This window comes from Micromesistius poutassou (assembly GCF_964030765.1).
Source record: "Micromesistius poutassou genome assembly, chromosome: 1".
Taxonomy (NCBI): domain Eukaryota; kingdom Metazoa; phylum Chordata; class Actinopteri; order Gadiformes; family Gadidae; genus Micromesistius; species Micromesistius poutassou.
The window spans coordinates 10,281,202-10,307,451 of NC_140271.1; the positions used below are offsets into that span (position 1 = coordinate 10,281,202).

At 42.8% G+C, this 26,250-nt stretch overlaps 3 protein-coding genes across 5 annotated transcripts in view; 2 read left to right on the forward strand and 1 right to left on the reverse strand.

Moving 5' to 3' along the window:
• The first annotated feature begins 8,230 nt into the window (after nt 1-8,230).
• Nucleotides 8,231-15,522, forward strand: snrnp70 (small nuclear ribonucleoprotein 70 (U1)). Its single transcript, XM_084484447.1, has 9 exons — nt 8,231-8,403; nt 8,845-8,998; nt 9,089-9,206; nt 9,301-9,365; nt 9,447-9,509; nt 9,626-9,707; nt 13,358-13,459; nt 13,761-13,863; nt 13,991-15,522. The coding sequence occupies exons 2-9, from the start codon at nt 8,852-8,854 to the stop codon at nt 14,904-14,906; spliced, it is 1,596 nt and encodes a 531-aa protein (XP_084340573.1). The 5' UTR covers nt 8,231-8,403; nt 8,845-8,851; the 3' UTR covers nt 14,907-15,522.
• Nucleotides 15,523-16,768: 1,246 nt separating this feature from the next.
• LOC311388081 (protein lin-7 homolog B) lies at nt 16,769-21,122 on the forward strand (the record flags this gene model as incomplete). The annotated part of the gene is made up of 5 exons (XM_084488737.1): nt 16,769-16,894; nt 18,491-18,562; nt 18,738-18,947; nt 19,739-19,902; nt 20,439-21,122. 5 exons carry the CDS (start codon nt 16,769-16,771, stop codon nt 20,458-20,460), a joined length of 594 nt encoding a protein of 197 aa, XP_084344863.1. The 3' UTR covers nt 20,461-21,122.
• Nucleotides 21,123-21,695: 573 nt separating this feature from the next.
• The window catches only part of emp2 (epithelial membrane protein 2), a 13,766-nt gene continuing 9,211 nt past the window's right edge, over nt 21,696-26,250 (reverse strand). Inside the window, exons 3-6 of one of the 3 annotated variants that reach the window (XR_014674365.1) lie at nt 25,997-26,105; nt 25,450-25,590; nt 24,577-24,797; nt 21,696-21,786 (exon numbers count right to left, since the gene is read on the reverse strand). Coding sequence is in view for 2 of the 3 variants with exons in the window: in XM_084488871.1 (XP_084344997.1) it covers nt 24,628-24,797; nt 25,450-25,590; nt 25,997-26,105 (420 nt within the window). In the remaining variant the exon portion in view is untranslated. Of the gene's footprint in view, nt 21,787-24,400; nt 24,798-25,449; nt 25,591-25,996; nt 26,106-26,250 lie in introns of those variants that run through there. The other 2 variants (XM_084488871.1, XM_084488870.1) reach the window with 2 other exon arrangements.

Genomic DNA, 26,250 nt, shown 5'->3' on the forward strand with positions numbered 1-26,250 from the left:
CTGAAGAGATGCTGGTGCTGCTGGAATATGTACAGTTTTAAACTAATTAGTGATAATGTACCAGTTATGAGACATTGTGGGGCACCTTTTGACCTGTTGGTGAGCTGAACAAATATTTGACTAGCTTGACCTTCATTTTTATAAATGAGTAGTCTCAGTACCTGGTGCACTCGCCATGTTGGCTTTATGTAAGTTTCAAAAGCAATACTGTGGCTGCAAAATGCCCCTTGGACTGTCTTCGCAAATGGGTTTTATTTTTTTTATTTTTTTTTATTGTTATAGTATTCTCGTCCTGCCTGCGGACAGAGTAGGAAAGTGATGCAGAATGTCATTAACCTGTAACAGGTAATGATTGGAAGGATTCCCCTTGTCATGTATTTTCTTATACTGTTAATTTAAAACTGACTTAACCTTTTAGCAGGACGGTGCTGGTTGTTTGGGAACCTGCCAGATTCCGCCAATAAAGCATTGTGTCTTGGCTCCTGGCTATTTGGGACAAAGGACTTGGAAGGTTCACCTGGGTCAAACAGAATCAATTGATTTTTTAAGAAACAAGGTGCTGCTAGGCTTGTTAATGATCTATAATAGTGTCTGAATTGGATTGTCAGATTTTTGATTACATAAAGTATGAGCTTTGGCCAAGTCAAAATATGCAAATAAGCTAACATTATTCTATCAACCGCAACTACGCTTCAGAAGGTGGGAGTAACTGAAAAGTTCCCATGCACATGGGACACTTCCCTTAACGTGTGTATAATGTTTGGTGTTGATATCTCATTCCATGACATCAGTGTCAATCACATTTATTGCGTAATGCACCACTAGAGGACTACAGGCCCATAAACCTAAACACATAAACGGCATCTTCTATTAGATCTGTGTCTATCTGTCTGTCAGTGTGAGGTTGTGTGTGAGTGTTTGGGAATAAAAAGACCCAGTACTGATGCCAATGCGTTCGTACAATTCAAATTTTCTCAACTACAATTCTCAATTCTACTTAACCCTAATGTTAAAACTGTCTCTGTAAATCAAAGCAAACCAATACAACTTTTTTTTCACGTACCTCTTATCTTCATCATATCCCACATTGTACATGCATAACAGCATTAGTTTATATCACCTATTAATTATTGCTATTACATTTGTGTAATGGTGTGTACCCAATGAACACTAGCTCAGGACTGGTTTGAAACCAACATGATAAAAAGCAATAGAAAAGTCTGATTGTATACCCACTGATATGATGTGGATCTGTGTGTTAAGTGTGGCTGTGGTCTTGTCCATCTCTAACAGCAATGCTGTTAGTAAGGTACTGGAGGTAAGATCTTTAATCTGAAATGCTCTGAGAAGATCTGTTGATTGTCTACATGCATGCCTGTGCGAGATGAGGCTGACCCACCATAGTAACTCTTCCCTGATTGGACTGAAACCATCTCGCCTGTCCATCACACAGGACATGTCCGTTTCATACTGGTGATATAGAATGCTGCTATTTTACACCACTTTTCTTATTTGTTTTCACATTTATCTGAAAGGTTGTCTTGGTTTCTAAATTTCTTTCAGTTATTGCAAACACGGCCATTTTCAAGATGCTCTCCACTCCGTTCTGTAGCAGAATTCTTTGGGGTCGTTGTGTCACTGTTAGAGTGGCTGGTGCTAAGCTGCTGTAGGCCTAGGAGACTGATAACAGTCCTGAGTGGGTGCAAACATTTTCCACATCTTTTTGGAGAAGGAGTCCATAACGTCCCTGACTCTCTGCACACCGGATACTATGAAATAAGCACAGAGTTTAAAGGAATTCTCATTCATGATATTCACTATTATTTACGATTTCAGTTTAATAACAGCTTTCAGAGGGCCACATTTAGTCTGCTGCAATAGGCATGGTTTTTTATGTATCTCAAAGAGACTGAATTATTGAATTATTTATATGCAATTCAGAAGTGGGCTGAAATATTCATCCTGGCTCTGTTCTAACCACAAACAGCCAGCTCACTGTGTGAAATTATACCGTTGTGCAGACGTGTAGCACTTATTTAGTCTTTCGAGACCAACCAGATATTTTAGTTTGGCCATGAATATCAGTCTGTCCCTGGCTGGTGAGCAATCGATTTCAAAATATGGCTGCAGCCTTATTGTGGGGGTGTGTGTGTATGATTGTTGGTTTAGGCAGCCTCACCTGAATAATCAGTGTGGACAGGTTAAACCAGCCGTCTCCATACACACTCTTGGGAGATCTCCTGGATGAACCATTGCAATAAACCACAAATAGATTTGTAACACCATCATCATGTCCTTTGTCTGGAGGAGCCCAAAATGACTCACCTAGGTGGAGTGTGGCAGCCACCTAGGTGGTGTGTAGTGACAGGTCTTGCTGCACTTATGTTGTTGAAAGAAATCCAGCTAATCAGAGAGATGCTCATGCTCTCTTTGATATTGCCGAATACTGTTGCAAGTTAAGCAAAAACATGATTCTACTCTGAGAATAGCATCTGCACAGTTTTCTGTTGATCATTTAACATTGTTTTTCAGTCTATTTCGGCAAAAATAGTTTTGAGAGCTCTGTGGAATGCTGCATTTTCCTTGGGCGCTGACATTGTTCCTTTTTGGCAGTTTGGCTTGGTCTTCATGAACTCATACTCCCTAGAGATCGGGATGGTCTCACGAGGCAAAGACCAAGTTTAAATTAAGCATTCTATGCTAGTGGGTAAAGCACCATCCACATTGCTGAAAAAACTGCTTACCACAGCCATAAAGTCATCTTCCCACATCTAGCTTTCCCTTGTAGTGGTACTTGCTAGATCTGTGAATGTATTAGATTAATCGTATACCTTTTTTTTTTTTTATCAGCAGGATTTTAGTCAGCAGTGTTTGTTAAATCTGACAGCAGCTGGAAGGAAAGCCCTGTGGTATTTCTCCCTCACACACCATGAGTAAAGACGTCTGTCAGAGAGAGCTTTGAGGGATCAGAGAAATGATTGAGTGCCTGGAAGTGGTTACCTCCATTGTGTGCATGTTGCTGTCTTGTTGTCATCATGTGCAGGTTCTATTCCATTATCCAGTCTCATCGTTGTCCCGCCTCTACCAATCTGCTCCTCCGGTTCCACCAATCAGCTCATACACCTCATTATATTCCAGCAATGGGAGCAACCCAGCGACTGTATATATATATATATATATATTCAGTGGAGGCTTCTCCATTGAGGAGAGGGAAGAAGTTCCTCCTTAACCTCCTTAGATTGCCCAGACTACTGTAATGAATTAATGCTCTTAAATATGACTACTTTAATGCCTTTGTATATGTAATGTTCGTTTCCCTGGGCAAAGGGATATTAACACCCCCTATCGCCTAGTGCATATTACTTTGGGGAGGACGTTCCTCCCTCAGCCTCCATTGACTCCCATTCATTTCTCGGGAACTACTGGCAGCCGGTGAATATGGGGGTCAATGGGAGAGAGCAGGAAAGTTCTCCTCTGAGTGGGTGGGACTAGGGGGGATAAGTGGATCTGAATCGCGTCAACGTCTATTCACGAATAGGCTGGAGCCCTGGCTGCGCTATGAACCAATAAGCAGGAGCCCTCGCTGCGCTTTGAACCAATAAGCAGGAGCCCTCGCTGCGCTATGAACCAATAGACCTCTGAAGAATAAGTCCCGCCTCCGAGTCTCCGGTTCCCTCTGTCAAATGTCTATGGCTTTTTGGTTTGTCGGTGCTGTTAAAGTAGTAAAAGATTATAAATGCTATTTTAACGACACCGACAAGCCAAAAAGCCAGTCGAAACTAGATGGAAAATGTGTGTAGTTCAAAACGTGACGCAGCTTTTACTTCTTCGCCACCTACAGAGTTTGTTATGTACGATCATTCAAAAACTCCATGTTATTTCCCATAGTCATTTGACCGAGGGAACCGGGAGCCTCGGAGGCGGGACTTATTCTTCAGAGGTCTATAAGCAGGAGCCCTGGCTGTGGAGCAGCCCGGAGGGAGGGTTTATCCCCTCAAGTATCTAGGCTACGAGAACCAACGAACCCGCTCGTATGCCTCGTTTCCACTGAGCGGTGCGATACTGTTCGTTACGGTACAGTGCGGCTCTGTTCGCTTATATTGGCGTTTCCACCAAGCAATGCGGTTCGGTTCGCTTATTGGCGTTTCCACCGCCAGAAGTCTACCTATTTTTCGGTAGCCTACTCCACCGTTGGGTTACCGTCTGAAAGGTTGGCGAAAACGTGGAGTCACACACGCCGTTATTCTGAAATCTTCTGAAAATATCCTGTTTGGTATGACCAGGTCACTGATATCTTTGCAACACAAACAGCGAGGAGGATTGACTTGATCTATAAATGAAGTCCCTCAATCTTAATTGGCTTAACACCATGACCAACATTCTGAAACATCCATTAACATCCACATTTGCCTCAAACAATGTTAGGCTTACAGCCCATGTCAATAGTTAAAATTGTGTTCTTGTTCTTTTAATTGTTTGTTACTCTGACCATTCTGTTTAATATTGTGGAAAGGATGTTAGTGAATGATTCGATGCATTTTAAATGGCATCACTTTTGGTCTTGTGTCTTCATTTTTCTTAAAACAATTGTAGCTGAAAATAAACAGCCAATCACAACCAATAGCTTCAGTCATTGAGGGCAAAAATAGGCCCAACGATAGGCCCAGAATTTTTTTATTTTGTTTTACAAATCAAGAGTAGGCCTGATTTGACTAATTGGCTTTGCATCCTTTCCTTCTGCCCTTGTAGTCTAAGACATGCTGCCCACCAGCTTTCAAAGTACAATGCTGCCATTGGTGGATTTGTATCAATTTTATTCACATAATTATCCCTCCCTGCTATTTTGTAGTTCACCAAAACACCCTGAAACAACTTGAATCTCACATACTTATGCCACTATACGCCACTAACAGTGCAAGCAGGCCAATGGCAACCAAGCACGCAGTCCTTCCTCCCTCATTTTAAAAACCACCAGCCGCCACTGATATATATATATATGTATATGTATATGTATATGTATATGTGTATATGTATATATATTAGTGGTGGGCATAGATTATTTTTTTAAATCTAGATTAATCTAGATTAAAATGGCTCATTTGAATTCTGCCGAAGGCATTCATAATATGTGTGTGCTACCTAAATAATGACTAAAAGTAAGTCTTTGAGAACGGGTTTCTCAAGCCAGGTGGCGCATTAGACCAGGGGCTCATCTCCTGTTTCCAAAATGCATCACAAACTCAAACGCGGCAAAATATAACGGCGCCGGGACGCGATCTCGCTACAGGTCCACGGGACGCTCGTCTCCGGTGCGCGTCGCGGCAGCCGGGGCGGCGGTGGGGGCGGCGTTGACGGCAGACGGCTGGTACGCGTCCGCCTACCGCCGTAGGAAGATTTGGATTATTACAACAACAACACTAATTATTTTGACGCTCTGATGTCACGATCAACCCAAAACGTGTCATCGCTCACCCAAGTTGTTTCTATTATTATTGCTATATTGTCTTCAGCATATGGCGCGACTACAGTAGCCTATATTTTATTAAACACTCAGCTTCTGGTTAGTTAAACTTTGAGAATAGATTAACGGCGATATTTTTTTTATCGCCCGATAAGAGTCTCGTGTTAACGCAGCACGTTAACGCCGATAACGGCCCACCAATATATATATATATCGCCTTCCCCTGCTTGTGTCTATTGTGAACAGAGTGGGGGTGTGTTCCTATTAGCCTGGTCCATTTGTCATTTCTTTGTTGCCACCTTGCGGTCTTGGGACAGGTAAGACCTGTAAACCTCTGTACAGGCCTCTATAGACTTACAACACGTATAACTGTTTTCTGTTTAGAAACATAGGTTAGAATTGTTGTTAGCAACTGTATTTTTTTGGGTTTGTGTAACTTACAAGAACAAGAGCCAAAGGCAGGCTATCATTTGCAAGGGATAAGTGTATTACAGGGGGAAAAAATGTTGACAATGCGCATTAAGTTGAAATGTAATATTTTGAGTCAAGTAGATATAATTGAGGCGATCAATGTGATCTTGATTTTACTGTATCTAATGTTAATTTCAATAAATAATAATAAAATAATACAAAAGTATGAAATACAGAATGTTTGGCTCAAGCTTCCAAAGAGTGACATAGGATGACAACGCCAACGTGGTACATTTTAACATTGTCAAAATATAGAAGGAAAAATATATTTGATTTTAATTGATGAGCCATGTGTTACTTGACAAAACCTTGTTAATAAAACTCCAACACTAAAATGATGAATTAAACAACACACGTGTCTATTTTCTATTTACTGTGGTAAAATCAAGCCTACTAATGTAGCTCCACCTGAGCCGAATGCCTGCACGCTCCCGCGACCGGGGACACACCTCCTGTCAGGGGTAAGAACCCTGGCACCACACCGCATTCAGATGAGAGTGGAACGTTGCCAAACTGGTTGGCAGAGACTCTTTCTCTATCTGACAGTCTGTTTTGAGTAAGAGTGACACAATGGGATAGACTACTATGTTAAAGATCATATAAGCAAGGGGATATGAGCTTCCTTCTCAGGAAGGGGCCGCTGGGGGAACTAATCAAGCCTTGCATGTAATACATATTCCTACATAAAAAACAAAACCAAAAGAATATTTTAAGTTCACGTCCACTTTTACTCTCACACTTCTTGAAAAAGTATATGGTCATCTGGACAAGGCCAAAACATACAGTGTGTCTGTGTACTTTATATGGTGGTCTCCTTTACTTGTTAGTCCTGCATGCCCCACCTCAGCTCAGATGCCTGTGTGACCTAAACATCAGTAGCAGCCTTCTGTAGATCAGAGAGGTTCTAGGCGGCCCCAACGAGTCTGTATTAATAAAAACTTCTCTGACAGCCTTGTCCTCAACACTGGAGTTCCACAGCACTGTGATTTATCTCCCCTTTTATTTTTTTTACTTTAGACACAAATGAGGTCAACAGTTAACAGTGAATACATCTCACTCATTATGCTGATGACATGGCCATGGTTCCCTGCCTGCAGGATATCACCAGCCCTTCCTACTCTCAGCATATCACCCAACTAGCCACCTGGTTAGATGACAGCTTCCTTAACTTCAATGTCAGTCAGGAGGAGCTGTGTCTGGGGAGATAGGACGGGGGCAGACAGCATAGGGCCTGTCTTCAAGCCAGCTGTCATGAAGTGGCTGGAAGTGGAACAGATCACTTATACTGGGAACAATCATAGATGATTAACGTACCTATCAGCCGAATGCAGACTACATTTTTAAAAGGGCAAGCCAGCAGCTCTGTCTCCTCAAGAAACGGAGGAGCTTTAATGCCAGCAAACAGGCCATGATCATGGTCAACACAGGTCCCACTGAGGGTGTTCTCATCTCTAACACTGTCTCCTGGTGTTGAAGCAAGATCACTGGAGACAAACAATTGCAACTCCAGAACCTATACAATCGTTCCATTCCCCAAAAGGTTGTCCAGGTCTGTAATGACCCCACCCACCCCCTTCACTCATCACTCCATCAGTTGCTGCTGCTGGTGCTGCTGGTGCTAAAACTGTACTATAGTTGCTCTTCACTGTCTGTTCAAAATCAGTTTTTTTATACGGTGACTGTCTTATGTCTTATATTGTGTACTGTCTGTTTTCAATTGTAGACTGTCTGTCTGTTTTTTACTGGGTTTACTGGGTTACCAAGTTGCCGAAGACAAATTTCCATTTTATGTAAATTGAATGGACAAAAAGGTTTTCTTATATTATCTTGTATCCATGCTTTAAAAAAACGTTTTTAATTTTTTTCAATTTAAGTTTTTATGTGGATTTTTGGTTTTCCATTGCAATACTTACTTTTAAATTGCATTCATTGAATGTGTCTTTATTAGGATTTGTTATTTACGAATTGTTACGATTATATTTTGGTTTTGTGAACCACATATAATTTATTTTAAATCTTATACTAAACTACTTGTGTCATGGCATATATATAAAAACATAAATAACCACACACACACACACACACACACACACACACACACACACACACACACACGCACACACACACACACACACACACACACACGCACACACACACACACACACACACACACACACACGTGTTAAATACATCCACGTACATTCACTTGGAAGCGTGGTCTGCCGTCCCGAGGGGCGGGGCCATGTCCGAATCTTTTTACGTCAGGAACATTGACTTTACGGCATCGCGCCATTTTAATCGAAGAACAAGCGGAATTGAACACATTTACCACGCTACCCCACTAGGATTAAATGGCTGTGCGGCTCCTGTAAATTCTTTCGAATTGATACAACGTTACGCAACAAAGAGGTTCTGAACTGTTTTATTAGGATCCATACCCGATTCTGGCGGAGAAAACTGAATGGTTTGAGGTGAGACTTGCATATTCTCGTCATGTGAGGCCCTTTTAGCTAACCAGCTACGCTAATTTAGTGTTAGCCGGCTAGCGTATCGTCGAGGACACAATGTAGCTCTTAATGTCATAACCTATTATATTCGTTGTTTTGGGAAATGCATAATAAACTTTTTTAAATAGATCATGTTTAGGAAATAGAATTTCATAACGAAAACATGTTTACTCTCTGGCGAGCATTATCATAGCCTTACGCTAATGAGCTAGTATTGTGAGTGTGCGTCCAGTGAGTGATTTACGTTAGGAAGTGGGAAGTATAAAGATTTTGGGTCGGGCCCTTGGTTTTACATTCATCATTGGAGAGTACTACGATTTCTCGTTTAGAAAGACTTCCACTGTAAAACAAAAAGGTGTACCAGTCCTTAATCTAACGTCGCACATGTCTCCGGATGTTCTTTAGGTAAAAGATGACGCAGTTTTTACCCCCGAACCTGCTGGCACTCTTCGCCCCGCGGGATCCCATTCCTTTTCTAGCCCAGCTTGAGAAGCTCCCCCATGAGAAACACCACAACCAACCCTACAGCGGCATAGCACCATTTATAAGGCACTTCGAGGTAAGGATACGATTATGGTTGGATAGTTATCATTATACTCATGTAAATATTCACCCTGATGTTAATGTTATGTTATTGATTTGTGAATAGGATCCCAGAGATGCACCTCCGCCAACACGGGCAGAAACTCGTGATGAGCGACTGGAGCGGAAGAGACGAGAGAAGATTGAACGAAGACAAACAGTTGTGGAGACTGAACTCAAGCTTTGTAAGTTTGCATGGTGACGGATTCATGACCTTGCTGGAGACACTCATTCAGTTCAACATTTGTAACATTTGTTCTTATTCACCCATCTCTTTAGGGGATCCACACAATGATCCAAATGCACAGGGGGATGCGTTCAAGACATTGTTTGTTGCGCGAGTGGTAAGTGTGTTTGTACCACACTTAGAAATGTCCATGCAAAGTGTCCATGCCATAGATGTAATCTTTATTTTCCCCTTCCAGAACTACGATACCACAGAGTCTAAGCTACGACGTGAATTTGAAGTTTATGGGCCTATCAAACGGGTAAGTTGCGACTATTGTTCATTGCTTCCTCGAGATTCTTGACCATGCCAGAGATTCTTGTGTATTCACTTTGACATGTGCTGTAATCTGTGGTTCTTTGTGTTTTTCTCTCTCAGATCTACATAGTCTATAACAAGAGGACGGGGAAGCCGCGAGGTTATGCTTTCATTGAATACGAACACGAGCGGGACATGCACTGTGAGTACTCTCTGCCATCACTAATACTCAAACCACAACACACGAGCAAGACATGCAATCACAGCATTCAAGCTGTTTATATACACACATGCACAGAATTTTTGCTTATAGACCTTTTGTCATTTCATCAGCTTCACACTTTGAAGCATGATATACGAGTTTTGGATTGCTTGCCCTTTGCAAGTGTAAACTATTAGATCCAATGTAAACATGATGTTCTTGCAAGCAACGAATACAATTAGTTGAAGTACATTTAGCGTTTCTCAAATTTGTTGGCCGTGTGACGTGTCTGGTGTGCTTTTTGAGCTGACTAATAGCCGTGTGATTTTGGAGGGGGCATTGCGCTGAAATAGTCCCACCTTTTGTGGTCATTTCAGTCAGCGCTTAATGACTTTGGAATGTTTCCGACCTGAGTTTCTGTAAACCTGAACATCCTTGCCTGTCAAAGGGTTCTTTTGAATTGCTATGCGTGGTAGCTCTGGAAGAGCAGGTCTCCTGGTGGGATTCCCAATGGTAAGCCAAAGGTCAAATTGGTCGGCAAGCATAAAAATTATGTTTTTAAGAATGCCGTTGGCACAAGTTGTCTGTTATAACTTATCCATTCCGTGTTTTTATAATACTTAGCAGTGGTTTCAACCCTGGTCACGTTGAGCTTAGTTCTCTTTTCTATCAATCCATCGCTACCCAGTCTTGTCTCCTGAGGCAACAGTGGGCCAAAGTGTATGTAAATTGACACAATGCGCCAGCCATCCCCAACAAAATACTGATTCTCTTGTTGGATATTTAATAGTTGTGGGCTACTAGGCTCTTCAGGACCAGCGTTGTCATACCCTTTTGGTTACTATCTCGGTAAGGGGTTGACTTGGAAGGGGAGTGTGGGACTCGTGCAGTGTATTAACTGTGTGTTGTTCTCATTGCCACTGCAGCCGCCAATCTGTGATGGCTATTGGCCAGAGCTGGCTTGCAGATGATGATGGTTATGATACATCTACACCCTACTACCACAGCTCAGTATATGGTTGGTATAATGGGTTTGTATGATGGGTAAGATTTCTTTCCACCCTCCATCTTACTTGGCATAAAGGAGGTGTGTTCCATGGTGAAGGCACCTTTTCTTTAACACTCGGCAGCGGGTCCTTGTTTTCAGGCGATGCCTACAACGGCTTTCACCATTCAACACACCCCTGGCCATTATTGTGCGGACGGGTGCCCGATGATTTTGACCTTTTGTGTTAAAGCCACCTCAAGTTAATGTTTGCCAAAACCAATGGCGTAATTTAGTTTGACTTGTTAGAGATCACACCGTTTTAGATACCCTTTTGAAACACAGGCGCGTCGTACAGAAGGGCACATATACTTCATGCTAGTCCAGAATCCTAAACCCAATGCCCGATAATAATTTAACTGGAGCCCATCACTGACTCTTAAGTCTGCTTGTGCGATTAGATGAAATTACATATTTATTTGACAGCCCCTAGTTTCTGAGCATATGCTGTCTTGATAGGTATAGGGAGGCTTTCTTTTGAGTCTATGGCGCTTTGGGTATGATACCTTTTTTATTGGTAGTGTTTTCACCTAGGATAGATTATGGACTTCTATTGATCCAACTGTGGGAAACGTGTTAGATATATGTGGACGTGAGATATAGCATAAAGATTGTAATCCAATGTTTTATGCAAGACTTGGAGACATCAAGCACTGCCAACCGTTAGTTGCATCTGATTGTGAGCTGGCTTTAATAGAATAGGCTAATGAGGGGACCTTCTTGGTAAAAAACCACATTGTCTCCTCGTATAGTGTTGCATCCAACACAACACACAGGCCTAGGACAGAAGAACAGTACAGCTTTAGTCTCACTTTATCTGCATCAGATTAGACTAGGCAGATTCACACTCCTATCTATATAAGCTTATTAAATATCATGGATGAGGTTAATGAGTCATGAATTTAAGTATATATGTGCAAACAAACTTTATAGAAAAGTTCCTTTGTCCAAAGTAAGGCCCTGAGCATGTTACACCAATATTTCCTGGCCCACCCAAAAAAAGGCACCTCCTAGTTTGGTTGCTTAGTTTTCTCCCCAACATGGCCAGCTTCTGTGTAGTTGACAGGGTTTTGGTAAGACCCTTTCTTGGATAGATTGGACTGCTGACAGTTAAATTCAGTATAAATGGAGGGGTTGTGGTAAGGCCCCCATGTCATTTGGCTAGCTGTTGGACTGTATCTGTGTATGCAGAGTCACTTTGTGGGGGGTACCGGTAAGGCCCTCTAGTTGTAAGTTCCGAGGGGTGGTGGTAAGGCCCTCAGATTGAGTATGGGGCTCTGGTAAGGCCCGTGAGGAAGATGGTTTCGGTTTCTTACTCGACTTGGATATTTGGCTCTCAAAAAGCCCTGCCCCAGGGGATCGTCCGACACAACAGACCAGTGTAGGAGCCGTCTGGATATCAGGTCTTCATCCCAAGACTGTAAGATACGGTGGTGTGGTTTGGGATGGCTGGGAGTAAGGAGCACAAACGGTTGCAGCAGCACATGTCGAGTTTTTTATTTTTGGAGGTTTTTTTTCTTCCTTCTTCTACATTGCACTTGAATCGATGGTTTGGTAAGGCAGCTGACTTTCTCTCTCCTCCAATACCTGTTGCAGAGGGTTGGGTTTGCAGAGTGGTAAGAGTATCGTTTGGGTTGAGGGTTTGAGTGCTGCTTGACCCTGTAGTTGTGTGAATCTGCAAAATACAAAGTGAACTGCAGAATGTAGATAACTGCCTGATGGTGGTAAGTGATTTGTGACAATATATTTTCATACTGAAATGCATTGCTGTAGGTCAAAATAACGTTTTAACGTTTTTTGTGGCATAAATTGACAATTTTGAAATTTTAAAATAAAATCCTTTAGTAAAACAACTGCCGATGTGGCAATCATTTGAAATGTATCTGACACGAGTACACATTTTCCACATCTGGGACCTCGTATATCAACCATCGGCAGGTTAGTACATTAGACTGAGGTTAGTTCATCATTCATGTGAAACCAGAAGAAGTTTGGAATAAAAACTGTTGACTAAATTGTGTCAGTAGTACTTTTATTTTAGTTTTGCATAAAGTTCCCCTAAAACTTCAATCTTAACTTTAAACACTGTTACGGATCTGATTTGTCATGACGGGCATGCCAATGTTAACCCTCAGATTTTAGGCAAATTAGTCCGTGGACAGGCTTTCTTATACGGTATTTTCTGCAGAGGATCATTCACACCTTGCAATAAATGAGTTTCCAGCCCTAAATTTGAGTTTGGTTCAAGTGTTTTTCTACCATCTGATCGTCTCTTATACAACAATAATGCCAGGTGTGAACAGAATATATATATATACAGGATATATAACCTCCAAAGGTAAAACTACTTAGGGTAGGAGCGCGGCATTGACAAAACGCTGGTTAAAACAATGTTGTGGACACTGCTGTGGTGTGACGGACGGAGTTCTGCTCCCACTTCCCTCGGCTTTAACCCAGAGAGCAGCCTTCTCGGCCTGTCCTGCTCCTGGTCAGTATAACCTGCACTCCTTGTTTCCTTAACCCATGGTTGCATCAGTGTCACTCCCGACTCACTCCTGCTCTTCCCCCTTCATCCCCTATCCCCCCTCCCTCCCCTTCCCTCCAGCCGCCTACAAGCACGCCGATGGGAAGAAGATTGACGGACGCAGAGTGCTTGTGGACGTCGAGCGGGGACGAACGGTGAAAGGATGGCAGCCACGCAGACTTGGTGAGTTGCTGCCTCTCCCACTAGATGTTCTTCTGTTGGCCCTTTGACGGAGCCACAGTAACCATGGAGGCTTTGAACCTGAGGTTTGGTGCACCTGGGGATTGGAAATATAGCAGTAGTCGTTTATATTGAGAGATCATTGTTATACAAAATTGGAAGTGGATTAAATCCACTGGGGAAAATATGCAGATCAAGTAACAGGAATGCTGGAACATTTGCATACCAGAACTACATTTCAGTACAAATTGAAAACAACACGGTACTAGTGCATTGAGAATTGTAATATTTGACCCATTTAAAGGTGGTGGTCTGGGTGGCACGAGGAGAGGTGGCGCTGACGTCAACATCAAACACTCTGGCAGAGACGACGCGTCGCGCTACGACGAGCGCCCCATCGGAGGAGGGTGAGTGAGCACGCCGTTTGAAAACCTCCCACACTTGCTACCCGGTAGCTAATAAGAACGCACGTCTACGTTTTTCAGTGAGTCGGAGTCTGGTTGCCTTTCCTAACGCCCCCTCTCCATCCTTCAGGGACCGCCCAGAGCGAGGAGAACGGGACCGCAGCGAGCGGCCGGAGCGGAGTCGGGAGCGTGGTGAGAGAGGGGGGGAGCGCGCTGAGCGGGGCGGCGGCGGAGAGCGCGGTGGCGGAGAGCGCGGCGGCGGAGAGCGCGGCGGCGGAGAGCGGGACAAGGAGCGCGGCGAGCGCCGCAGGTCCCGCTCCAGGGAGAGGCGCCGGCGCTCCCGCTCCCGAGACAGAGCTCCAGGCATGGTGGTGCCCGGGGCCGCGGCGTCCGGGGAGGAGGTCGGCGGTGGGGGCAACCGGCGCAGGGACAGGGAGCGGGAGAGAGAGCGAGCGGCCGGCGGCGGGGGCGGGGAGAGCAACAGCAGGGAAAGGAGCCGCGACAGGGAGAGGAAAAGGCGTAGCCGCAGCCGTGACCGCAAACGGGAAAGAGGGGACAGGGGCAAGGGGGCGGACGGTGAGGAGGCGGGCATGGGCCTAGGGGATGGGGCGGCAGAGGACGGGGCCGATAGGGTGCCAGAGGAGGGCGAGGAAGGCGGTGAGGGGCCCGACGAGCGCAGCAGGGAGCGGGACCGGGGGGACCGCGATAGAGACCGTAGGCGCAGCCACAGGGACAAGGGAGACCGAGACAGGGACCGCGAGAGGCGCAGGGGCGACAGGGATAGAGACAGGGAGCACAAGAGGGACCGGGGCGACAGGGAGAGGGGTGGGGCGGAGCGCCGGGAAGACCGGCACACCTCCATGCTGTCCCGAGATGAAATGGGCCCCCAGGACGAGGTGGGCAACGGCGCGGAGGAGGGTGAGGCCCCGCCTCCCATGGAGGAGTACAGTCAGGATGGGATGGACCGTGAGTCGATGCAATCTGGCGAAGGCTACGGCTCCAATGAGAATGGCTACAAGATGGAGCCACAAGGGGAGGAGTACTGAGAAGGTCACCGTTGTCTTTGATTACTGTCATATGCAATTCTCAGTTGTGTGTGATTGATGCTGTACTAAACAAAAAAAAAACCAACCCAGCCTAGCCAGTGGGAAGTGTAATTCGTTACCATGAGTACTTTCTGCCCTTCTTCAGGCCTGTGTTCGTCATTTGGTTCTTCTATAGATTGGGATTTGAACCCCAAAAGCATTGGCACATAGACCAAATAGCGGCATTGTCCATACAGTGTCCAATGAATATTTGCAAACAAATTTTCTAAGTGCGTTTTTCCTGTTTGGGTCTAGGTAAAGTTGAGATTGCGACCCATTGACAAATTGATATATTGATAATTATGGAAGGACGATGCTATCATGTTCCTTCCTTGTATGGTATTGCCTTTTTAATTTAATTTGTATCTGATGCTGGATAATTCCCATTGGATGAACCTAATCGATTTGACCCCAATGCTTCATAATTGCAAATTGTACATAACCTCACCAAATGTAGAACTGCATGGTCATGAGTGAGTTTCACTGTTTCTTTTTATAAGACTAAATCGAGGAATTCGTCCTCCTCAAAGGAATTGTGTTAATTTTCTTTATTCGAAAATAAACGTTTTTTATCTAATGTTCGTTGACTGTTTTGTGTTAATTGCATAATTGTGTTAAGCCTGAAGCATTAGACTATGGCACGCACAATGTGAGCTGTCGGGCTAATTAAAATCACGCTTTACCAATCGGTTGCGTAAACGTTGCCTGGGCTATTCTGGACCAGCGTTCGTGTACGTTCTGCAACCGTAAAGACCTAACCTGGCCTTATGCCCATTGGATTTCTTGAGAGGTTTCATACGAAGATCGGTTTCACCGTAGCCACTGCATTTAAATCCTACCCCGGATTACTAATCGCATCTAGTGGTCTTGGATCGTCCACCCCCCTCCTCCTGCCTCACCGCAGTATCCGACTAGGAGCTCACCATGATGTCATCCTATTATCACTCTGGAAAGGAAACTGAAATGGCTACGATGTCAGAGCCGCTTTGCTTAGAAAGAGGTAACTGTATATACGAATGTATCGTGGAAATGTTAATATTACCGCAAGACTCCGATCTGTGCGTCTTGGGGCAGCGCTACATTACGCAGCAGCGCAGGGCGCCGTCTTCTGTGGTTAGCCTGCCATAAGCCAGCGCGGACTATTTACATTTGTTACTATTAACCCATGTTTTGCCCTTGCATAAGTATTAACAGACAAACCGTGAGCACAGCTTGCTGCTGGCTGGTGTGTATGCTGTGAACCGTGAGCTCCACGTCTTCCGATCCTTTGACATGCTACTAGTTAGCATCTGACAGCGATCTCCTGGCTTTGTTATACATTCAGCTCTCATACGCTGCACTGTGTTAATATGCGTTGAGCTATGAACCCACGTTCACTAGTAATTTTCATTCATGGAAAAACGATTGTTTATTTAACTTGCGACGTAGCGTTTTACTTTAACGTGAGAAAGTTTAAAATGAAGACCGGCAGACTGTCAGATTGAATCTGGTATACATTTGCAGTGTAAATCGCATGCCAGTAAAATCAATCGTTTCTTATATAATTCCTGAATCAATTCAATGGTGAGGAACGGAAGTGGGATTTTATTTTTGCACCTTTCACTGTTCGTATGTCCGGCATGTGTTAAAACGTTTCTCATTTACATCATAAATAAATCAAAGAATATTGTCTTTAGGTTGGCAGACCTTCTCTCCCTCTCGAGAAGGTCATAAAATTGAACTTTTATTTTGTCACATTGACAACATCCAAATCGGACTTTTGAAGGACCGCTTGAGTGGTCGTCCTCAGTCCCCAATTCAACTTTCTGTGTGCTCTGCTCGTCATGCCAGACGTGTGCCGGGTGATCGAGCTCCTGGACCGGCTGCAACGCAGCGGGGAGTTACCCCCTCCCAAGCTGCAGGCCCTGCAGAGAGTCCTACAGAGCAAGTTCTGTGCCGCTATCAGAGAGGTGAGAAAAACATCTTGTGTTGGAGATGAATAACTAGCATTCGTTCTCTGCAGAGACTGATGTGTGTTTTCAAGTGGGTGAGGATCTTCATCACCACCTAAGACGTGTTGTGGGTGGACCCCAACATATCTACCCCGAGGGCCCCTAGAAGGCTGGGTGCCGCAGGAGGAATTGCTCATGACAGTTGTGATAGAAATATTGCTGGTAAACAAAATACAAAGCAGGGTCTTTTTGCTGCCAATGGTTTCCATACAGAACAGTTCTGAAATGGATCCTAAAAAAACAAACAGGGGTTTGAGTCCTAAAGATCGTATCAACATGGAAGATGGATTCAATACAAAATGTATGAAATGTAAATTTATATACCATTTAAATTAGTAAAAAATATGAACCATTAAAAGGTACCACTCTTCATTTTATGAAGATTTTATGAAGCTAAACCAACTGCCCTTTTCCACCACTTGACAGAAAATGTCATCTGACCAATTTTGTCTCGAGTTTATGGAAATGACATGGAATATCATGTATGGATTTACTTCTAAATGTACTACAGATGTAATGTACAAATAGGCATTAATACAGTATAATGTTTCAACCTTTTACAGTGGAGCTACTCTACTCTGAGCCTCTCTATGCGTAGGTATGTCGCCAGGTACTAGTTCATAACACTGTCACTGTTGGTGCTGCACCTCTATTACGGTCTCCTCCCCTTCCTACTCCTGAACACTTGTGATTGCAGATACCCAGGAAATCGATAAGAGCATTTTCCTTTCGGTAATTTAAAATGGTGTTTTCCGTGTGATACATACAGTAAATCGTCTTAATCTTAAAAAATCGTAAAAAAAAATCTTAATCTCTTAATCTTAATCTGAAAGCCCACACACTTGACCTAATCCCTGCTCTTGAACACGCCACCTCTCACCCACAACCCTCCCACCACCCCTGGTGCACTGTCGTTGATATTTCAGAGCCGTAAGAAAAACTACTGTCTGTGTCTGCATTGGAGTTGTTAACCAAATAGTACTACCACCTGCACCCATCAACCTGTTGGCTAACCTGCTCACTAACCTAAGCTACGATGTCTGTGTTCATATACAAACTATAAACCTTGTTTATCGTATTGTTTTTATTTAGAGGTTTGAGGGAGTCTATGCCCAGTAAAAAAAAATACATGTATTAGTAGTATAATAGTATAATACAGTGTTATATTATGAGGTTTTTTTCTTATTATCATTGAACAGACCATAACATTATCTTGATTTTATTGAGGGCTTTAGATTTAGGGAATGAGATTCAGTGCTTATTCAAATTTAAGCATAAATAATGTAACCACAAAAATACACCCACTAGGTATCAATTCATTTTAAACCATGCTGTATAACTAATTGGATTAATTTGTAAACATGTCAACACAAGAAACAGGCCTTTCTAACCTGCTTGTCCATGTTTGCATGCCTCAAGTTAACTCACAGTCAGACCAATTCAAACTGTCTAACCACACTCCTTTCTTCCTCCGGACCTAACACCTCAAAATCCTTTTGACTCACCCAATCCACTGACCCATGAAGTTGATTTATTTATAATTTTCTACTACAGGTCTACGAACAGCTCTATGACACCTTAGACATAGCAGGGGGGCCAGAGGTCCGTGCACAGGCCACTGCAAAGGTATTTATAACACACAAAAGGTTCAATACAATATTTAATTTATTTGTTTTACAGGGCCAGGTTGCAAGTTAATGCTACTCGGCAAACCGTTGACATAGAACATGGTCACCAGTGTTGCCAGATTGGGCGGGAAATCTGTTGTCATTAAAGGGTGTTTTATTGTTTCTCTCTTCAGGCCACAGTTGCGGCCTTCGCAGCCAGCGAGGGTCACGCTCACCCACGGGTGGTGGAGCTCCCCAAGACAGAGGAGGGCCTGGGCTTCAACATCATGGGGGGCAAGGAGCAGAACTCCCCCATCTACATCTCCAGGGTCATCCCCGGGGGAGTGGCGGACCGCCAGGGGGGCTTGAAGAGGGGAGACCAGCTGCTCTCTGTTAACGGAGTGGTAATATATATCCTCTTTTCTTCTATTCAGGTCCATGTTCTGGATTAAACGTAATCTATTTTGAACGAGGTATGAGAGTTAGGCACACGTTGGATTTTTTGTGAAAGGACTCACACCTGTAACTAAGCAAAAGCTACTGGGCTTGCATTTAAATGGTGCAAACAAGATTTGTTCCGATACCGATACCGGTATCGGCAACTTGTCAGATATGTCCTAAAATGTAAATTGTCTAGTTTTTTTATTTTCACACTAGATAATAAAAGAAAGCTCTATAGAATGCATTCTCTGTACATTTATGAATATCCATACAGGGTTAGTAGTATACGGCTGTTAAAATAAATAAATAATATACCTCCCAAAAATAATCAATCATAAACGTTATCGGCCGATACTCAAGTTCAGTTATCGGAATCGGGAAGGAAAGAAACGATATCGGAACATCTCTAGCGCTTACCCAGAGTTGCAGGCTGTGGAGGAGATCAGCCCAGCTCAAAAGTCTCTGTCTGTGTGGGTGTGTGGGCTGGAGGAGGTCAGCCCAGCTCAAAGTCTCTGTCTGTGTGGGTGTGGGCTGTGGAGGAGGTCAGCCCAGCTCAAAGTCTCTGTCTGTGTGGGTGTGGGCTGTGGACGAGGTCAGCCCAGCTCAAAGTCTCTGTCTGTGTGGGTGTGTGGGCTGTGGACGAGGTCAGCCCAGCTCAAAGTCTCTGTCTGTGTGGGTGTGTGGGCTGTGGAGGAGGTCAGCCCAGCTCAAAGTCTCTGTCTGTGTGGGTGTGCGGCGGTTGTCCCCGGCCTAGAGCGTGGAGGGGGAGCACCACGAGAAGGCGGTGGAGCTGCTGAAGGCGGCCCAGGGCTCGGTGAAGCTGGTGGTGCGCTACACCCCCAAGGTGCTGGAGGAGATGGAGGCGCGCTTCGAGAAGATGCGCAGCGCCCGCCGTCGCCAGCAGCACACCAGCTACTCGTGAGGCTTTTGATTGGTTCTTTGGTTTTCGTTGCAGTGCCCCTTCAGAAGGCCTGTGTGTGTGTGTGTGTGTGTGTGTGTGTGTGTGTGTGTGTGTGTGTGTGTGTGTGTGTGTGTGTAAATAGCATGTATGACTCTACGTTTACGTTTAGTAATTTCACATCTGTATCTTCTTTTAAATCTTGATTCAAATAACACATATTTACTAAACACATCAGCATTTTAATAGATTTTTGTTTATTGATTTATTATTTATTTATTGATATAGCAATTCTCTTTATTTAATCAGTGTTTTTGTTTTTAAATGTGTCTGTTTCGTTCTATTTTTGTTTGCATGTTGGTTTTTTATGTATTCCGTTGACTGTTATATAATGTTATGTATATTTATTTTCAATGTTTTAAATGTTTTATCTTGTGTGTTTGCATGTGAACAGCGATAGTGCGTTACATTAGATAAAACACGCAGGCACATGAAGGCAACACCACAGATGTTTCAACTGAGGGCCCTTCTGCTGTTTATTTCCTTCTCTAAACAGATCATTGGAGTCTAGGGGTTAACCACGCCCTCACCTCTGTTGACCCCCTCCCAACCCGCTCATCTCTCCCATGGGTGTCTAGACCTTAGCAAGAATGGAGATAGAAAAATTACAAACAACAACCAAAGTAGCCAACCAAGACCTGTTAACTATTTCCATTGATGAAGACGTGTGTAGGTGTTTTGTGTGTTAATCCCTCCCTCCTAACCTCATACCTAGATCCTTTATGGAGCTCAATGTGTTGTTCAACTGACATTTTCTTCCTTCCAGTTGAATGCCTATATCCTAGTTGAGGGAAGGGATTTATTCCTATATGTGTGCGTGTATATGTGTGTTTGTTTGTGTGTGTGTGTGTGTGTGTATGTGTGTGTGTGTGTGTGTTTTTGCTAAATGCACACATTTGTGTGTAAGCACGTTTGTGTGTGTGCTTGCGTGTGTCTCTGTGCGCGTGTGTGCACAAGCATGTGTGTGCGTGTGTGCACACATGCACATGTGTGTGCGTGTGTGCATGCAGAGGCGTGTGGCTGTGTCCTATAGGGGTTGGTGTACTGGTGTGACATGATGATATTATGCTGTGTAGTGCTGGGTGAAAGGACAGCAGCAGCAGCCTTGTTGTGACCTTATTATTAGTTTGTTCGTAGAGCCACAACCTTTTTAGATGAACCCACTACACACAGGGCTAACCAGGAGCTGGATGGAGTGATATATATATATATATATATATATGTATGTGTATATATATATATGTATATATATGTATGTATATATATATATGCTATTTGTAATAAGTATTTGGTATTTGAAATGTCTTTATTTATTAATTAATTTATTGTTGTTATTTATTCATGGAATAAAATATATCAAGATTGAACTTTAGTGAAGGCCTTTACTTTGTATTATTCATTTTTTAAAGTCAAAGTACATTCAATGAGCTACATTGAGATTTAAGTATGAATTAAATAATTGTGAACAATCGTGCAATGACCTATAGGGAAATAAATATTCATAATTTAAATACATTGATCAACATAAATATACTGTTCTGTTCAACAGTGAGTAGAATGGATTGTTTTGTTGATGGCTACCTATTACACCGCTATATATGCAAGTGTTGGCTTGTAAACTAGTAAATGTTATGTAGTCAGGTGACACAAGTACACCAATTAAAAATTCAGCATCAGTCTCAATGGACACTATCACAAACAATTGCATCGTTAATAAACCATTCTTTATTTGGTTTGTCAACACTGTGGGAATGGTTTGAATAGTAAACTTGAAGAGACGTTCGCTTTGGAGCAGTGTTTCAGCACCACGGACAGCAGCTTAGTATAATGTAGAGAAGCGGCCACTAGAGGGACAGGAAAAAAGACGAGGTTATCTGAGTCCGCTTTGGACAGTCATTTTTTGCCCGCCTGAACTAAACCATATGAATTGTAATTTTCTTTTGTCGATAGTTTTCAAGTCATCATTGTTTGGAATTGTTGTATCCCGAGCTTGTTCAAATTTTGCTCACATTGAAACGAGACGTTTATTAATGGAATAGATGTGTAGAGGCAATTGTATTCAATGCACGGACAAATGTAATACAATAAAGGTGAAACTTTATAACACTCGATCTACTCTTGAAGACGAAAATAAGCCAGGCCTATTAAAAAATACCAAAATGCTTGTCACAAAAATAACCGTTGTGTCGCCCCCTACAGGCGTCAGCTGAACAATCTTGATTTAGCTCCAAGCTCAACAACAGCAGCAAGCGTTATTATAGCAGAGAGAAAATCTGTGTTGTCTATCCATTGATATCAAGTTTATTCAATATAGTGAAATGATCAAATAATCACACAGGGTTACATTCCAGTTTGTTTTGTAAAATAAATGTATTGAGCTCAACAAGAGTTGTGCCCGGTGCCTCGTTTGGCAGGCCTCTCTACTTAATTAGGGAAAACTGAAAACATGAACACAACAGGTATGTTTAATGTTGCAGGCTATAGCATGGACAGTCTTGTCATCTTATCGAAAACATTCCACTGTTTAAGCCTCTGAAGATAAGCTTTCGATTTGAAATACATATATTGATTTTAGACAAACAATACTTTAGTTCAAGGAAAACATTACAAGAATGACGTGTACACTTTTGCTAAGTAAATTTCCAATGTTTGATCTACCTCAGAAGGAACTAAACTATTGAAAGAATTGAAAACATGCAGGTACAAATATGATATGTAGGCCAAACACTCTCATACAAACCACCAAACTCACAGAACAGTGTTTCTCTCTGGTCGAGTTTTGTATTGTACAGTCACAGATTGTAAGAGAAAGAGAGAAAACATGATAACACGTTGCTTGGTTGAAGCAAACCGAACGAGTTGTAATTAATACTTCATTGACCATGACAAATATTTAAAAGGCACAACGATAAACATAAAACAAAATCAAATCAAATCACTAAATAAATTGACCTAAGACATTTTCAACACTACCAATGGAAAATATGATCCCCTTGTATTCGATGAGTCCCGCCTACTCCAATTCTTTCACCATGAGCAAAACACATTTTGTTAATAGTAAAAAAAAAAAAAAGTGTTGAATAGAATCACTGTGATGTTAACCTTGCATCTGTATATTATAACCATGGGCCAAAATGCTGAAAGCACAAAACCTAGGAGCTCCTGTATGTTGCTTGGATCATTCAAGTACTGATGTTAAATTGTCCTAACTTGCTAATCCTAAAAATCCTAAAGATATTAAAAAATGAGCTTAATAAATTAGGATTCCCTCACTCATAATCATAATCATTTAATCATTTTGATGATTAATGCCAAGAACAAGATTATATAGTCCAGATCTCAAGTTAATACCAGGCTGAATGTTATCTGCATCTGTTATTAACATTTGCCTGTGTCAGGCTTGCCTCTAATACATGCCAATGGGTCTGTCCAGGAAAGCCACATGTGGGAAGGTACTGTGTTGGAGCTTCACTTTAGCACTGGAGAGTGACAGGTAAGAAAATAGCAAAAGCAAAATAAAATGCCAAAAACATTTGATCAAACATGTTTCACTGGACTTCAATCCGGCAATCTGAATATTTAATAGCTTTTTTGCTCTAGTGGTTTTAAACAAATAAATAGCTATCCCATTTTCTTTTCAATTATTTTCATAATATTAAAGGGTGCAGTGTGTTTTTTTTTTTTACCTCAGCACACCTAAAAAAGAACATAAAAGGTCACAGCTCATAATTGGTTCCTTCCTACCATTAGAACACAAAAACAGAAATATAATAATAAGATAATCCTACATCGGTCCTCACACCAAACCTCTATTATACGGCTAATAAGTGCATGTACACAGGTGTGCATAGACATTCTTCCTACTCATATTATGCAAAGCAGTTGTACTAACTTATATTATACACACAAAGCAAATATGTACACATGGATTTCCTTGAACACTAGCTTTAGCATGTTAATCAGTCCTTGCCTGTTTGTGTGAGACGTCTGTATCTCAAAAAAAATATCCCCAAATAATCAATAGGCATTTTTTGGTTTGGTTTAGTAATGGGAATGCTATTAGTGTGACCTCAGTGTTGTAGCAGTACATACTATATTGATGCTATATTTCAGTGAGATGTTGATTTGATTTTGAGTGCAGTTGTATGCATGTAGTGTTTCTCTATATCTGCACTGTGTGTTTGCTTATGCGTGTGTCTCTATGTTGGTGTGTCCTTTGTATGTGTCTGTATGTGTATGTGTTTTCATGTTTAATCCACGATGCATAACATCTTGATGAGTAACTTGACAAACAACAGCAGCCTAACTTTTGCCCATTGAGTATATATATATATATATATATATATATATATATATATATATATATATATATATATATATATATATATATATATATATATACATATATGTATAGAAAAGCTAGAGGGAGCCTACCATACCATACCTTCAATCTAGAGAGAGATAGAGTAGAGTAGACCAGCCAAAGTCTAGCCTTACCAACAAGCAGACACTCGATTGACTATACTAAGACCCCTTTCTGCATGACAACATCAGACTACACCAAAGACTGGGCCATACACAACCCTTTGAGAGGGGGGCGTGGTTAAACAGCAGCAGCAGGGGCTCCCTCTCACCTCACCGATGTTAAGACAACTCTATGGCGCTCTGCCTCTGCGGGCCCGTTATTATTTGCGCTTGCGGAGCACCAGGTACATGATGCCACTGAGCAGGGTCATGGGGAAGCTGGCCCAGGCCAGGTAGAAGGAGGAGCTGTAGGTCCCCGCCCGCAGCTTGGGCTCATGGAAGCTGTCCTTCTGCGCCGTGTACACGGACGCCGCCACCATCACGCACACGGCTGCCGCACAGGGGAGGGGGAGGAGGAGGAGGAGGAGGAGGAGGAGGAGGGAAGATGTCACATTTTTAGCAGACGCTTTTATCCAAAGCGACAATACAATAAGTACATTTGTCAGAAATGGTTCACGTTCTCTGGGGTAATGTATGTTCTGTTCCCCGTGCCTAATATCTATAATAGCTAATATCTGACCAATAAGGGCCGCTTCTGCCCCTTTCCAGTACATTCTTCGGTGGCATCCACATTTCCCATCTGGGATTAATAAAATGCCGCCTTATCATATCTTTACAGAAAGCATAGAAAGTACTAAGCATAATTGCATTATGTATATGTGGAATACCAATTGTTTACTGAAACATATTGTAGTGATACAAAATATATATATATAGGCTATGTATACTATTGGTTGTTATCTTACACTACTTATCGGTCATGTTGAACTAAAACAGTGTGGTATTATCCTCATGCGCCTGACCCAACGGTTAACCCTACACACTACAATACAACCCAATGTTTACATTGGACTTTATTTGAGTGTGTGCCCGTCTGCAGGTGTGACTGTGTGTTTATCTACCGGTCTCGAGGTGATGGTGTTGCGTGCATACACGCGTGCTCGTGTGTTTGACCAGCGGTTTGTGTGAGAGCGTCCACTTACAGGCCAGCAGCTGGATGATGGCGGTGAAGACAAATCTCTCCCCCTGCTTCAGCCTGAAGAGCTGCAGGATGAAGACGAAGAAGGCCATGCAGCACAGGATGGTGGACAGGATCATGGTGGCCTGCACCGTCTGCAGGTAGGCTGGGAGAGGGTGGAAGAGTACATGGCACAGTGTTAAAGGGGTGATATTACAGGGTGATGTTAGGCTTGTAATGGCTAATCACACTCACACCTGGTAGCGTAATATCACCCAGTTTAAAGAGCAACTTGCAGGTTGGCATCCCTAGTCACTAAATAATCCTTTGAAATCGATCTCAAAACATTGTTTTTGTACTTAGACTTGTTTCTTAGTGCAACCTTCACAAGCAGATCAGAAAACTAACAACATACCTTGTGGAACCTGATGTAAGACAGGCAGTACAGCTACACAAACACACACACACACACACACACACACTCACGCACACGCACACGCACACACACACACACACGTCTGTAATAATTAAGTAATTAACATTATGTGTGTGTCCCCCGCATCACATTGTACCTGCGTCTGCAGTGTGGCTCTTGGCCACCGAATAGCATGTCTCATTGCAGGTGAACCACAGGTCTGAGTAGTACACGTTTTCTGTGGAGGTAGAGACCACCCACCATGACTGGAGAAACACACACACACATAAAGAAAGGGACAAGTTGGTCAGTCTTCAAGTGTATAGCTATTGGTATGTTTGTAGCTTAGAGGCTGGGTTCTACCAAGTAAAACACATTTTCTTGCTTAATTTTTTCTTCCTCTTCTTCATT

Bases quoted from the DNA above. Each gene is read 5' to 3' on its own strand.
- snrnp70 (XM_084484447.1), top strand. From the start codon at position 8,852: ATGACGCAGTTTTTACCCCCGAACCTGCTGGCACTCTTCGCCCCGCGG. The intron at 9,207-9,300 runs GTAAGTTTGCAT...CCATCTCTTTAG, and splicing joins GGAGACTGAACTCAAGCTTT to GGGATCCACACAATGATCCA. The intron at 9,510-9,625 runs GTAAGTTGCGAC...TTTCTCTCTCAG, and splicing joins TTTATGGGCCTATCAAACGG to ATCTACATAGTCTATAACAA.